General features: G+C 44.1%; 1 protein-coding gene across 4 annotated transcripts in view; it reads right to left on the bottom strand.

Moving 5' to 3' along the window:
• Positions 1-179: 179 nt before the first annotated feature.
• Positions 180-15,506, bottom strand: part of ttyh1 (tweety family member 1) — a 30,185-nt gene continuing 14,858 nt past the window's right edge. For 3 of the 4 annotated variants that reach the window (XM_053844207.1, XM_053844206.1, XM_053844208.1), the window contains 13 exons: positions 12,729-12,958; positions 11,098-11,209; positions 9,589-9,923; positions 7,800-7,895; positions 7,197-7,269; positions 4,924-4,999; positions 4,538-4,593; positions 4,373-4,465; positions 4,211-4,303; positions 4,007-4,146; positions 3,673-3,840; positions 2,470-2,548; positions 180-1,211 (listed from right to left, as the gene is read on the bottom strand). In XM_053844207.1, coding sequence (XP_053700182.1) covers positions 1,128-1,211; positions 2,470-2,548; positions 3,673-3,840; positions 4,007-4,146; positions 4,211-4,303; positions 4,373-4,465; positions 4,538-4,593; positions 4,924-4,999; positions 7,197-7,269; positions 7,800-7,895; positions 9,589-9,923; positions 11,098-11,209; positions 12,729-12,958 — 1,635 coding nt within the window. In that variant the 3' untranslated portion in view covers positions 180-1,127. The remainder of the gene's footprint in view (positions 1,212-2,469; positions 2,549-3,672; positions 3,841-4,006; positions 4,147-4,210; positions 4,304-4,372; positions 4,466-4,537; positions 4,594-4,923; positions 5,000-7,196; positions 7,270-7,799; positions 7,896-9,588; positions 9,924-11,097; positions 11,210-12,728; positions 12,959-15,506) is intronic. The other variant, XM_053844209.1, reaches the window with a different exon arrangement.

Below are 15,506 nucleotides of genomic sequence, written 5' to 3'. Positions count from 1 at the left end.
TGAGCATCTCTCGGGTGAGCCTGTCTCTAAGGGAGAGTCAAGACATGACAAGTGGAGGAAACCCATTTGGTCCCTCCCATCCCTGATCTTGCTCCTCTGGTCTCCATCCAAGGCTTCCTCCTTCACTGGTCTGGCAGCACTCCCCACCAGGACAACACAGGTCTGCTTCAAGTGTAAGAGCAAGCACACAAGTGGCTCAGGGTATTGAAGTTAATTTTATTCATATTAGACTCTTGAGTGAAAAAGGATGCCATTCAAAAGGAGCATTGATAAGACCATACAAACTCAAGGGTTAACAAGGTCAGTCGGCGAGGATGGCGACGTTCATGAAATCTCAAACATAACATATATACACAAACACCTTTGAGAGACCTCAGGAACCCAGTGCTATACATAGTATTATTGCTCATTACGGTAGAGCTACTGCAGTGTCAGTAGCAAGGATCCTATTGCTATGTACCTGCTGTCACCTGCATGGGATTTGTAGTTTTCCACTCCAAAGTGGCAGTTGTGGTTTTCCATTTGATCATCAAAACAGGGTCTTGGTAGTCCTCAAGTATTTTTTAAGAGCATAGGTTGATGAATATTTTATAGACAGTAAGATATACAGAATAAGGTAGTACACAGAAAATACAGATTTGCCACGTATTGAAAAAAAAAGAATAAAAAAAAGCAAGTTCAGGAAACTGCATTCACAGAAAGAAATGTGTTGTGCTGCTACGTGCCAGTGTGTCTCTACAACAATATTTATATAGATATACTGTATATTTATATATATATATATTTATATATGAATATAAAAAAAACTTGGAATAAAGTGGTGGTACTGTTACATTGAAGAATAGAAAACTACCACGTAGTAATACCGCTCTGACTTGCCTCACCACTCTTCACAGTTTACAAAGACGAGGGGGTTATTTGGACCAAGAAGTTTGGAACCTTCACAGCTGTCCTACCAGCCTGAGCGTCGTCAGGTCCTCTCTGGTTTAAGTGCCTCTAAAAATGCTCATTCTTGGTGGCGTTATCAGCTTTGATTTGACAGCTAGCATTCTTTTAGATTAGTTCATCTCAGTAAAGTGTCCATTCATATGAAAACTAAACATTTTTTATAACATTTCCTAAAAAAATTAACGTGAGTACAGGTTTCTTGAATGGGAGGGGTTGGGGTGTGATTGACCTCCCCCATATCCAGTCAGCATGCTGGGAGAGTACTGCAGGTCCAGATCAGCGGCAGCAGGAAGCAGGAGGGTGAAAAAAAAAAAAAGAGACCATGTTAATAGTCAGAACTCAGATTATTCCAACAAGCATGTGATGTTCAAGCAGAGAGGTCTGGAGAAGAGATCATGAAGGGACCTCAAAACCTTCTTGAGCACAGCGTGATGAACCTCAAACCAACATCTTGACACCCAAAGGGGCCAACCAGTTCACAAAAACCAAAAGTGTGAAATTGTACAATGCACACACCACACCACATGATGAGTGGCGCGTGTGGGTGTGCTACAAAGCAACTGAAGCTAGTGTATGCGCATGGAGCTGTGAGCAGCACGTCATGCTTGAGACGCCTTTAACTGCAGAGATGTTGCGTGTCTCCATGGACAGTGTACAGGCTTGTTTGTGTTATGAGCAACAGAGGTGTCCAGGTGTGTGTCCTTGTGGAGACTAAATTTGGTTAAGAGAAACTTGCATAACTATACCTGTGGGGACCAATTCTTGGAAACAAACCTACTTGTGTGGAAGGTTTGCCTGTCCCCACAAGGTTCAGAAGCTCAATGTGAGGATTAAAACTTCAAAATAACTTAATCATTATAATTGAGTTATGTGTTTTGGATGGTTTGGATGACAAAACACTGAGAACCATATGACATTGTGGGGACTTGGCTGGTCCCCACGAGGTTAAGTCTCAATTTGAGGACGAAGACTTCAAAATAACTTGGTCACTATAATGAGGTCTAAGTTTGGTTCAGAGTCCTGGTTAAGGTTAGCCATGTGTATTGGATGGTTAGGTTTAGGGGGAAAGGCTGGGGAAAGCATTATGTCAATGAGAAATCTCACAATGTCCCGATGAGGATAGAAAAGCAAACATGTGTGTGTAAACCAGAGATGTGTAGATGTGTAGTAAGAGCCATCTCCCAGTTCAACCAAAACTTTCCCTGAAGCTTCACAATGTCTGACACAGAATTTTGCCTTGTGACAAGTATGAGAACGTGACGACAGACCCTGACAGCAAAGACATTTAGGAACTCAAGAAACCACGTTTCCAAATCCAAATCTCCAGGAGGGAAATTCTTATCACTTATTTTGGGCCTTCTCATGATTTCTACTCACAACAACGATTGTGTACATCAATTTAGTTGACCCTGAAAAGCAGTGCGAGCGGCCGCCACGACGTGACACCCGCTAGTGGTCGGAGCGATGGCTGCAGTGATCAATGATGGATTGTGATGATGTCACAAAAACAAAGGAACTCACAGAAGGGGGTGGGGACTGCCTGTCAGTCAGGGGGAGGCTCTCATAGCCAGGGTTGCCATTGGAGGAAACGTTTGGAGTCCTGTGTAGAGATAGAAAGAGACAAGGGGAGAGGAGGAGTGAAGGAAAACGGAGAAGAGGAAGACAAGGGGTGAGGCACATCAAGAAGCACAGAGAGGGAATGTTGGGAACAGGGAAGAAGGAGAGAGAGTGGTTAGAAATCTGGTGTGTAAAAACACAAACGACCAGCGAGTCCACTCCTGACTGGAGATGCACTTCTAATGGAGTGTTTATCTGCGGTGGCGCTGTTAAGAGCTGCACATCCTGTCAGAGGAGTGGACCGCTGCAACGTGAGTCGTAGTTTGGTCAGTCTGGTACCTAAGTGTTAATGTTTCACGGTGAAATCGGTCAGAGAACTAACTGAGCTGAGCAACTGAAGTGAGGGAGGGAAGGAAGAAGGTCTCAAATTAAATGGTCAACTTGGGAGAAAGAAAAAAGGCGGATCGGGGGGCAAAGCTGGAAGCAAGGAGAGCGATGAGAGTGATGCAGGAGGGTGTGAGGGGGGTTACCTATCGTCAACCTGAGCTTCACGGTGCCAGGGTTTTACGAGCGCGGCCTCGCCAATGACCCCCTCCCCCCGTCACAGCAGTGGTCTACTGCTGGTCAGGAGACAGGACGCCATTTGAGACGAGGATCTGTGAAAATGAACGAGCGCGCCTACGTCGTCTGTCCTGAAACAGCGGACAGACAAATAGACAGACACACAGACAGACAGACAGAACTCTGGAGCTGTGTCTGTTTCTCTGCCTACACTGTCGTCCACATTACCTGTCTGTGTGTCTGTCTGCAGTGTGATTAGTCTGACAGCTCTGTGAATGTCCTGAGACTATTCTCGACCGTAGCTTGGCCACTAGATTACGCTGGTATATGGCGGCATCTAGCTGCCAAGCTACAGTCGAGAATCGGGCGTCCATTTTTTCATGTTTTGCAGACGCCCAGACGCCCTCCTAGCTAAAAGCCTGCCTGAGAGTGTGACTGCCTCTCTGTTGCCTGGCTGAAATCTGTGTGTTGCTGTGTGCTGGAGTGTAGCTGCTTCAAGACCACTAGCTGTCACTGTGTCTATACTCTTCGAACATCCTTCTCCTCATGCAACATCTGCAACAATCTGTCTGTCTGTCTCTGTGTCTGTGTGTCTGTGTTACTCACGGGAGCGGCGGCGCACTAGAAAATGGGGGTGTCCACCCGGCCCCCGGGTAATTATAGAAGGGGGCCATGGCCCCTCGCTGAGACCCCGAGGCCGGCTGTCTACGTGCCTGATGGGAAGTGAAGGGGTCCTCGCTCTCGCTGTCTGAGTCTTCGTATTCCTCTGACTCGCTGAAAGACAAAGTAGGAGAACATGAAGCCAAAACCACTCACAACTCATATTGAAGCACTTAGGACTAAAGCCATGGGCAGAGAGAAGCACCACTTGTAACATTACCATTTATTCTACACTCAAATACAAGCATTGCATTTTAAAAATCAATTCCTGACACCTCACCTTGGGAAGCTCCTCCAAGCTCCAGGCAGAGAGCAGAGAATGGCAGTGAAGGCCAGAGCAGAGAGGAAGGAGTAGAGGGAGAGGTAGAGCAATCCCTCCATCCCATCATAGCACAAGCCTTTCAGCGAGTCGATGTAGTCCTGCATGGAGACACACAGGTTACTGACCGACTCTTCTATTCCAGCTCTCTCAGTCTTGCATTACCTTGTTCAGACCTCGACAGTTCAGCAGCGCCACCAGCTGGTGGAAGTTTCCCTCAGTGGAATTGAGAATCTGCTGAACTTCCCTGAGTGATTTCTGTGAAGAGGTAAGGGAACAGTGTAAAAATGACAAGCTACTGCTGATTCCAGAAGTCCATTTATGAACCTCAGCTTTGGGGAACTGTGTGAGAGCGTTCCGGTCCAGGCTGGACAAGTGAGTGTGGATGTTGGAGAGTGCCCTCTGGGACTGAGTCAGCAGCTGAGGGGAACAACAGGAGCAAGTTAATATGCAAAATAGCTCCAGATATACTGGTCCAAACAGCCTGTGTACCTGCTGGAAGGGACTGTTCATGCGCCGGTTGCAGGTCAAGTAGTAATCCAACACGTCTGACAGAGACACCAGACATAGTGTTGAAAGTGACATTCATAAACAGATGAGTCGTAACATTACTGTATGAAAAACTTTTAACGGCCGCTTGTTTAGCTGCTTCACAGCGTAGTCAACCAGATGTGGAAGAAATGAACAGGTTACACGATGGACAACCAGGAGTGAAGCTCAGTAGATGGTGCAGTTTGGACATGTCGACATCACAACCAGATGGAAATTGACTGAAGTAAGTTTTGCATTGCTGTTTTTCTCTGGCCTTTTGAAAATGATTCAAGATCTAAGATATTCATAATGCTTTGGCAAAGCAGGGTGAGGAGGTTCTGGCATACCTGGGCTGGTTCCACCGGTGAACTGAGTAGAGTTCAGGATGAATGTGTTTGGATCAGAGCAGAAGTCACTTAGAGCCTGGCAAGGAGGAAAGAGGGTGATGGAATCGAGAGATGAAAGGAGGAGGGGGGAGGAAAACGATCACAGGGGAGAGGTTAGTGGAGACACTGACCGACTGACACACTTACCTCCTCAGATATCTGACCACAGCCGGCGGGGCAGCGGCACATATCGATCTGCTACACTCTCCTGTCTGTGTATACTCCCACTGTCTCTGTCTACAGGGGTCTCACCAGAAGAGGGAGTGAGAGCAGCGTGGAGAAGCTAACATGTGAAAAGTGCGGTTGAACCCACAGCTGTCCCTTTGTTTCCCCGTCAGTGACCAGAGACAGAGCTGCTCTGTGTGGTACCCGAAAGCTTTGGGATGTCTCCTGCCAGCTCCGCAAGACACAGAGACTCTTAAACAGGCCGCATTCTCACACAGTGCTGATCTAAACATTCCTCCCCCACAGAGACCCTCGCTGACCAAAGCTGACAGGCACAAAGCACTTTTGGTTTCTGGTAAATGTCACTGCTGAGAAAAGTATCCTGATATTGTGTATTTGGCCACTTATGTTGATTGAATTTGGTCTATTTGTCTGAAACCTTTATTCAATGAAGAGTCACTTATAGGGTACAGACAACAGGACAGTACAAAGTTTTTAGGTTCTCCACATGCTTACTCCAAGCACTTAACAGCCTCCCACAACCCAAAAACAAAGAGGTCAATTACAGCCACAAAATGGCCTATAGGTGTGCGTGTGTATCTTTACATGTCCTGCGATACTCTTGTGACCCGACAGTTGTAGCTACAAGCAACAACTGGTTAGCTAGCTGAGGAGCACCTCCCAAGAACAGATCTGAAACACTGAGATTTAGAGCAAAGGGAACTGGACAACCTAACAGCAATGACAGACGACCAAAACCCAAAGCTGGAGCAGAAGCTAAAACAATACAAGAAAGACAACCGTCTTCTTTTTACAGTGATAGTGGTTTACACATCAAAACCGATGTGAAGCAGAAGAGTTCTCTGTAAAGGACCTTTGTCTGTCTTCGACAAACGAGTCCAGCAATCAGCACGTTTGGACCAAAATCTGCAGTATTTAGTCAGTTGTCAGAGCTCATAAGTTAACTGAAGGCTCTGTGAAGTTACACACTCATCATCCCTCACTTTAACTCCATCTCTGTGCACTTAGTTTGCCTCTCTCTTTCAGTGTGCACTTTTCTTCATCTTCTACCGTCGTCTGGTTTCCAAGTTCCAAGCCAAACGCCCCCACACTGCCACAAACACACTAACACAAGGTACATGCACAAACACACTTTGTTCACTAGTGCACAGGCACGTTGAATCTTTAATCTCTGTCCCATTTTCATGTACTTCTGGGCTTCTGCCATGACTGCAGTATTCTCTAGGACAGTGATTCTTAACCATAGGGCCACGAGTGCCCCCTACAGGGTTGGTAAGAAGTTTTTTGTTTTACATCTCTGGGCTGCAAGATGCTCAGTTTAAATACACTTGCCACATTTGGTGGCAGTAGTGTGTCACTGAAATGACTTTACAGCTGCAAATTTGTGAACATCACTAGCTATGGAAAATTTCTTGGACAAAAAAATGATAAAGAAAGTGATGCCACCCCCACAGTAAAAACTGTTGACCTGTTGGTGCAGTTTTTAAAACATTTAATGGCGATACTTTCATTTACATTTCACTTTTATTCTTTAGATTTTTTGGGGGGATATTTTGACGTTTTACTATATTTATTTTATTCAGAATTTTAGTCATGACCTACAGTTTTTCCAATTTTCTCTACAATTTGCACCCTAGGTATTTTTTTTTCTTTAGCAAATTTGATGAACATGACTTGCACCTGGTTCTGCTGCTGGTTGGACTTTTCAATGTCAAATATCTGCCCTGATCACATGGTTTCATGTCATTTCACAAGGGTTTGGTTTGTTTACACATATGGTTATTGAACACAAATGAAATCAGTAATTCTGAAATCAGAAATTGGCAATCAATTCTATTCCTTAAATGCGCCCGGACCCATTTGTTCTGGAAAAGGAGGGCCACAAGGTCAAAAATGTTAAGAACCCCTGCTCAAGGAGACTGCCGGACGAGCACAGTGGCCACAGAAGTCATGCACACAAAACTGCATTTCGTTCCATCACAGTGACCCATTCGCTTCCAAGCACATTGACTCCCCAGTTCACCCCTCCATCTCCCAGTTCTACTTACCACCACAGTGGCCGTTTCCAAACCCAGCGAACCCCAGCTGAGGAAGAGCGCCAGCCAGGCCAGAACTGTCATCCTGTGGAGAGAGAACACACATTACCACCATCGTATGCTACATCTCTGAAGATCAATGTGTTGGCAAGATCCAGGAAACGTAGGGCAACAAGCCTCTTGCAGCCCTTGGTCTTAATTTATCCAACCCTCGTGAGAACAGTGCGTGATTCAACGCTGTAATGCAACTTTTTTTAAATTTCCATTTTATAGTTCATTATTCATTGTTTAAAAACTTCAAAATGGATGTTGTTTTTTCTATTTATATAACTACTTACCTTTATGTTAATTCCTACATCCATTCATTTACATGTCCATTTAATTTGTGTTTTAATTCTTAAGAATTAAAAGAGTAGTAGATACAAAAATGCTCGACCAAACCACATAACTTAAAAAGCACAGCATCACTAAAAAAACAGAGTTTTTTATGTATTTCTTTCCAACAGGCTAAAAAAATGAGACATAAAATTTAATTTATGAGTCTCCAGGGGATGTGAGGCCCCAACATATACTGTGGAGCAAAGTAGGTGAGTGAGTGTGTGTGTGTGTACTCACAGAATGAGCAGCCAGCGTGCTTGTTTGGCCAGACCAAGTAGAATGAACAGACACACTATGAGGTCGAGCAGCAGCAGCAACACGTACGACAACCACCTGTAAAATACAGACAGCAGACTTGGCTTAATTCGTCAACATTAAAACACACTTCCGGCAACGGGGGAGAGGCGCCAGTAGCAAGACAGACAACCATTCATACGGAGCCCTATAGATGAAGTGGGCCTCTAATTAATCTATATGGAGGTTTTTCGGATAATAAAAGCAGGAACTGGAGTGACCTGAAAAAGCTTCTCTCTGCGCCAACATACAGTCAAAAATCAATTACCAACTATTTGTCATATGAGGCTGGGACTGTGAAACCCTTTTAAGAATCTGATGCCTCCAGCTAAATGTTCTTTGGCTTTTTGGTCATTTTGTGCAGTCCAGTATTAGAGGGAACAAAAGCAACAAAGCATATCATCTTCATCTTTGCAACTATACCTGCCTTCTTGTCTGTAGTGGTCAGTACCATGAGACGGGTGTAAAGAGTGAGCGGTTAGAGAATGTGAGGGACAGGGTTAAACCCGGTTCACTCAGGTGTCGTCTCCCTGTCACACCTCACCACTGACTGTCCTCATACGTGTGCTGCACTGTCTATCTGATACAGAATTCCTCAAACAGAACCACACTTCAGCAAACTTTTCTCTTTCAAAAATCAGATTAACAGCTGTATGATAGAGGGGAAATTTAACTCACATGATCTGTGTACCATCTTTTTGGGGTGTATGTAAACAAATAAACAAAGTCAATAAAGCAGAGTACCAGTGTAATATTATGGCTACCAGATAGAGTTAGGTTGATGTGCATGTGCCCGCAGTAAGTTGAAGTGGACCACAGGGCAAAGGAGGAAGGATGGCGGCATTATGGCGGTGCTTTGTCACAGTTTTTCCATCCATTGCGGTGCATCTTGATATCATCTCTTAAGTTGCAGAAAGCATCTTCAGATGTGACCTCTTGTCAGGAGTCAGGGAGTGGTGCTGGTCAGAATGAAGTGAGCTCTAGACAGAGATTACTGGCACCATTTTGTGGCTAACCTGTATGTGGTCAGTAAATGACTCACCTCACTTAAGCTCTGACTCGGTACTCAGCTTATCAGTACCACAGTGTCCTGGGAATCAGAAATGTGTCCACAGAAGTGAGTCTACTTGTGTGTCTGTATGAAAGCTTTAAGAGCATTTCCAGTCCATACTTTAGTGCACGTCAGTGATTGTGAAAGGAGGCGTTCTGGAGAAAACACATTCGTCTGATTACAGGCAGTCATGAAGTTCAACTGAACAAACAACCTCACAACAATTTCCAGCTGTTTGATTCACTAAAACTGAAGCAAATACACATTCAACGACCGTGTTAGCAAAATAGACAAACGAGTACCAAGAGACACACGAGTGGAGTCTAGAAGAATGTTACACAACTTATTTTATGAGAAGCTTCCAAAACTAAATCCAGACAGATCAGTGTCTCTTACATAACAGAAAGAATGGTTTGTTGATGAAAACTATTTCAATGTACAGATGGAAACAATAAAAGCTTGGCCCTCAGCTGCAGTCTGACACAAAAATACTCGTCTATTTCTTATTAACATGATCGCAAGATATCAACTTTACGGCACGTTTCATGACATGATGAGCTAGAGATTATGATTAAAATTAGTTTAACAACGACAGAATATTATGAAAAGTTCCGCTCATGTTCTCATTTGTCTTTTTAAGTGTTTGAGTAGAGCTTCTCTGTAAAGCCACCATGGTCATACCTGTAATCTTCATTGACCATCAGCGTGTTGGCGGCCCAGCCAGGTGAGAATGGACTGGGCATCAGGCCACCACTGGGCATCACTGTTGGAGCCACAGAGGGCGGGACAGGGGTCAGCGGCACGATGGATACTCCGCTGACGTTGCTGTCGTTGAGTCCTGCGTCGCTGCTGGACTGACCCAGGGAGATGGACGAGAGCAGGTTGATGACATTCTCAGACAACCTCTTGCAGTTCCGTGTGGAAACCAGGAAAGGTTTACTCCCAGTGAAGAGCTCCTCCATGGTGGTGAGGGGGCCGCTGACTGACAGCTGCAGTCCACTAATTGTGTCGGAAATCTTTGGAGAGAATGCAAGTGAGGAGGACGGAGTGGAGAGCAGTAATGACACGTCACTGTCATTCACAGATGATTTACAGTCAATCTCAAATGTACTGTCTAGCCACTCAGTTTCCTTCATTGCTGTCCACCAAGCTAACTCTTTATATGACAAAGATTATAGTGATGACTTTCAAGGCTTAACCTTGGCTGGCATCATGCAATATCAATGAAGTTCTGACCCATTACGAGCAAGCCAAGCATACTGGATCCTCAGGTGGTCCCCTGCCCCTCACTTAAAGATGACAGAGCTACACTGTCAAGGCAACTTGATGTGGGACTGATCTGCCTGAGGAATTCATTAGAACAGACCAGACAGTGTGATGCTATCATGGTCTTAAATTTATCCCTATTTTATTTTATTTTAATTGTCAATTATGTAAAAGCACTGCACAAGGGATATTAAAGCTGTTTGATCAGCAGAGCGCAGTAGTATAATGTAACTATAGGTAGATGGATACAGATAGATACAAAGATTTAAATGCACTTAAAACCATTTGAAATGTTTTCATTCCTTCATGACAATGTGTATTTTCAACTGAGTAATGTTAGATTTTCTGGTATCAAGAGTCAAAAAAGGGTCATTTAAAGGCTCACAGTATTGTCAACAACAAATAAACTTAAGTTGCCTAAACTGATCAAACGTGTGTGCCTTTCATTGTCATCCTCCAACTGTGGTCAGAAAACTCTTGAGCAAATTGTTTGTCATTCATTATGAACTTGAGTAATGACAACAGCTTTTCCTTCTATGGCTTCTATGAGTACTTATGGCTTAAATAAGTACTCACGGCGTTACACTATTAAACTAGCAATATAAAAAGCTGGTAAATAGACGTAAGCTGAGGATCTAGACATGCGAGAGTTTCTAGTGGTTCAACAGTGGTGTATAAATATATACTTTTGTCTCCTACATATTCAGACTAAAGCAGACAGTAAAAGCAAATCATTGTTGAACCAAAGAAAAAGGACACACATTTGTGTCCCACATTCTCACAGTTAGAATCCACCCCTTATGAAGACACACTTACACACCTACTGTGTACACACACACACACACACACACACTTTGACACCATTACTGTCAAAACCAGTTGAATATTCTACATGACATTTCACTTGCATAGAGCAGCACTCACCAGCAAATCAATGGAAGCTAGCGTGTAATTGGCTGTGAGAAGAGACGAGGTCAACTGATACATCCCATCATTAGCCTCGCTGTTGCCATAGAAACCGATGCCTATGGCAACACTGCAGAGAGGGAAAAAAGAAGCATGAGCACAATGTGGGAGGATATGTGTGTGTGTGTGTATGAGGGAGAAGAGTCGAAGAGATGGCATAAATGTTTTATTCGGAGTGTATGTACATTTTAAATGAATGTGACACTAAGAGAGAAGAGCTGGCCAAGATGCGAGATGCGTTCTGTCGATGGGAGTACCAAGAGCTGCACGCAGGAGGATAAAAATAGATTACATTGGAGGGGGACACTTGAGAACAAAATGTTAGTTGTGAGTATTGGCAATGTTGCAACATGTTTACGCATCACTACCAAATTCAAACATTCAGATTAAGGCCTGGGCCAGATGTTTATCAAATCCCCGCAAACCCGAGCACAATGGTATGACCCAATCTCCTGCAAAGTATGTGACCCAGATTAGAAAGCAGGGGGAAAGACGCAATGTGCATCTCTGTGTGCTTTGCATTTCGAGCAGCCAAACATGAGTGCAGTCGGAGGCAGCCACATGTAGCATGGCAAGGTTGAGTGAAGGCAAACATCTGCAGGGAAAGACTTCAGGGAGAGTTTATGATTTCCTTCCAGCACCCCAGAAGGAAACATGAACTACATTGCAATCCATCAGGGGGAGACATTAGCCACATCAACGTGGAGTCTGTATACATATAATGACGTCATTATAACTGAAATCAGATCTCTGCACATTCTGTGACAAAGCTTTATCGCCTCAGACAGGGAGGTGTAGAAAGCTATGAGGAGTGAGCTGCACGGCCGTTTCATTTTATTACACCACGCTGAATGACCGACAGATTTAGACTTCAGAGTTGCGATGTGCACTGAGTCGTCCTTCTCTGACACACGCCTGTTGGATGGATGTCAAGCAGCATCGCTGTGTTCAGTCCAGACCAGAAGGGGAAGAGACAAGATGACTACATGATCTAAAGGGAACACTGGTGGGTAAATGACGGACGCAGTGTAGGTGGATGAGTTGACATCATCACCTCGCTCGCGCACACACACACATACACTCAGAGGCCTAGATGGCAAACAAGCAGCATGACCCACAGCTGTCAGCCAAACTTCTCCTCCAATGACTTTGGTCGGCGTGTGAGAGACTAAGCAGCACATGATGATGATGACGTTGGAGGTGACAGGAAGTGATTCACGCCATTGCTGTAACTGCATCTGAAAGTTTTCAGACTAATGCCCTATGACAAATTGTTCGGCAACTTTATTCACACTACTGCTGAACTGAGAATTTACTAGAATCATGCAAAAATAAAACGTCACGAGAATGCAATGCATTCCTATGACACAACCACGCAAGAGGGACCTTTAGTTAGACAAGCTCTGGAGGATTATTTTATTATTAATTATTATTATTTATTTCAAACCCAGTATAAGGCTAATAAATACAAATGTTAGCAAGTGCCCAATATTTGTTAAGCATCCCGGGCTTAAAGATTAAAGTATTATTTTCACCTCATATGATCACTTGATATAATTGTTATCAATAATGCTGTGTCGAGTTCTCACCAGCACAGTGTGACAGATGCCACAGCCACCCATGTGACACAGCAGATACTCCGGCCCTTCTTTCCGCTGTAGCCGTGGCCTGTGCTGCCATCTTCATCCTCTTCCTCCTCTTCTGAGCCGTCGCTCCGATCGCCACGGTGACAGCAGCAGTAGTGTATGAGGAAGGAGAGCACCACCAACAGGGAAATGACAAGAGCGATGGCTGAGAGACTGGACAAGATTAACAGGGTCTGGAAGAGGACATAGAATTCACAAGTGTCAGAAGTGCTTATATATTACTGAGTTCAAATCAGGAAACAGCCAGGTGACATTATTACTTTAGACTTGGAGTCATGGACTAACAACACATGAGTAGACAAAACTACTCAGGGCCAGACACTGAAAGTTGTGTCAAAAAACTGAGCCTCGAACCAACGTAATACAGATAATTTACTATGCTGTATCCTCTTCTGGGCTGCTCCCGGTGTTACGAAAATGTTTGTGATTAATATGTTTTATGTGCATGTTGATGACATGGTACCTTGGTGAAGATAAGCTAGTAGCAGGAGGATGATCTTTGGCTGCCCTTAGCTGATAATGGCAACATGTATCACACATCTTTGAGGTCACCATGGCCTGTGCTAGGGTCAGACCGGAGCAAAGCACACTCAAAAAGGCCTTAAACCTACTTGGATTCTTCACTCAACTCTACATTTGAAAAACATTTTAGTAAAGACAATACTTTTATCATGAACCACAAGGAAGAGCACGCTTTAAGTGGTGTCCTCAGACAGAGTTGGCTCATTAATGCGGTTGTTAAGTCTGACACGACCACACTCACTTCCGGGTCCATCAGGCACCAGACACCGTTAGAATATAATGTAGACGTTATTATGAGAGAGCAAAAAAAGTTTTCTCAAATGAATGTCAAGAACATAATTTAACGTTTACTCAGTTTTGCTAGCCTGTGCTAACCTTACCAGATGTTTTATTTTATTACATATTTTCTGAAATTCTAAATTTCCTTATTAGCTTCAGCCTTTTCACACTCACATTATTTTGCAGGAAAGCAGTAGAATGAGAGGTTAGATTCGGTTTTGGTCTCACTTCTTTTAAAACAGAGTGGTACCCAACATTGAGGCATATAGACAAGAGAGCAGTTTGGACCCAGTAGTGACGTCTGGAGCGCTGGAGACGTCACATCTTATAATCTCTACGATAGGAGTAAACTTTGCTGACAGCTGGTGTGACCTTTGACCTTGAGGTGCCAGGACCAAGCAGACGATTGCTGCAGAACTTGAATAATAAGATAACAGTATGATTTTTCACATTTAGTTTCCCCATATTATAGATTAGTGCCGCATCTGATCTGGGCCTTTTTTTGAAGCGTTATGCTGTTGATCATCTGAAGCAGTATGGCGGACGGTTAATGCCTCTAATCCATATGCGCATTTGATCAGGCTCTGTGTCAAAAAGTCAACATTACTGAAATGCATTTTTGCCGCACCACATATATCAGTATTATCCCCCGTCCATCTGCCCGTCTGTCGCTCCTCATTCCACCACCTTCTCTCCATCTCACCTCCTGTTCTCTCGCCCACCATCCCCCTCATACCCACTCTCTTCCTCTCCCCCACTCCACTCTTCTCGGTCTTTCTATCTATCCACACCACTGAATCTCTATTAATAATCTGTGACCTACTTAAATACATTCCCTGCCTCTCTTTCCCTCTCTCTCTCGCTAGCTTCCTCTTCGCATTACTCATTCCCGCTATGCCTCCCCCCCTTCACTCTCAGCACTTTCGGTCCTTTTGTCTTTCTGTGCTGGAGAATAATTTGTCTGTCCCCCCCTTTTTGTAGAGGCGAGTCACAAACATGCACCGAGAATCGCAGCAGTGTTTGCATTTGCTGATGAAACCTCATGTTGTGCAGCAGAATGAAGCGGCCGAGCATGAAAGCGCCTGATTCTTCTGCACCAACTCATACCACACTGCGCTTAGTTTCAGAGCATTTGCATGCACAGCAGCAGGTGCACTGTCAGGGCGTAATGACCTTTAAAAACATCAAGACAAGGTGGAAATTAGAAAAAAAAAACATTTTTGATTGAACAAGAGAACAAAGCAATGCTAGACGAAGAGGTGCTGATCCAGGCTACTCTCCATTTTCCACCAATTATCGAAGGTTGGGTCGTGACATCCCTTCCCCTTAAAATTACTTCCAACTCCTCTGGGCAAATAACAATGTGTTCCCAGGTCAATCAAGAGATGTCATTTCTTCATCAGGTCCTGGGTCGACCTTTGGGCCGCCTCCCTGGCAGAGATGCTCACTAGAGAAGTGTCCAGGAGACATCTTAACACCTCACTTTGTACGAGTTGAATTGAAAGGAAATCATTGCTTTTCAACTCACTCTTATCCAAAATACTCAAAATAATCAAAACACTTGCACCCCTCATGAGGAAGGAGCTTTCCTCACATCCCACCCTTTTGTTAGGGTGAACCATGGGCTCAGATTTAGTGGAGTCAAAATGGAACCAACAGGAAGACTTAGTACTTTCAGCTGTAAGTGCTGTGTAACTCAATTTGTGATAAAATGGAAGTCATCTGAAGCAATAGTGCGCCACTATCCTCTTGTCCATTGGGTAGAGCCCACATTCCATAATGAAAAATAAGAGGTGCAACTCTGCCGTATCCTGAGTCCAAAAGATTTGACTGAAATCTGTATTGCAAATTAAACCTGGTCTATATTTTCAATAATTTCAAGAGATTTGGATTCCAAGAAGAGACTCAACTTTTAGACCA

The sequence above is a fragment of the Synchiropus splendidus genome, chromosome 15 (genome assembly GCF_027744825.2).
Source record: "Synchiropus splendidus isolate RoL2022-P1 chromosome 15, RoL_Sspl_1.0, whole genome shotgun sequence".
NCBI lineage: Eukaryota > Metazoa > Chordata > Actinopteri > Syngnathiformes > Callionymidae > Synchiropus > Synchiropus splendidus.
This window is presented reverse-complemented; position numbering and strand designations above follow the sequence as displayed.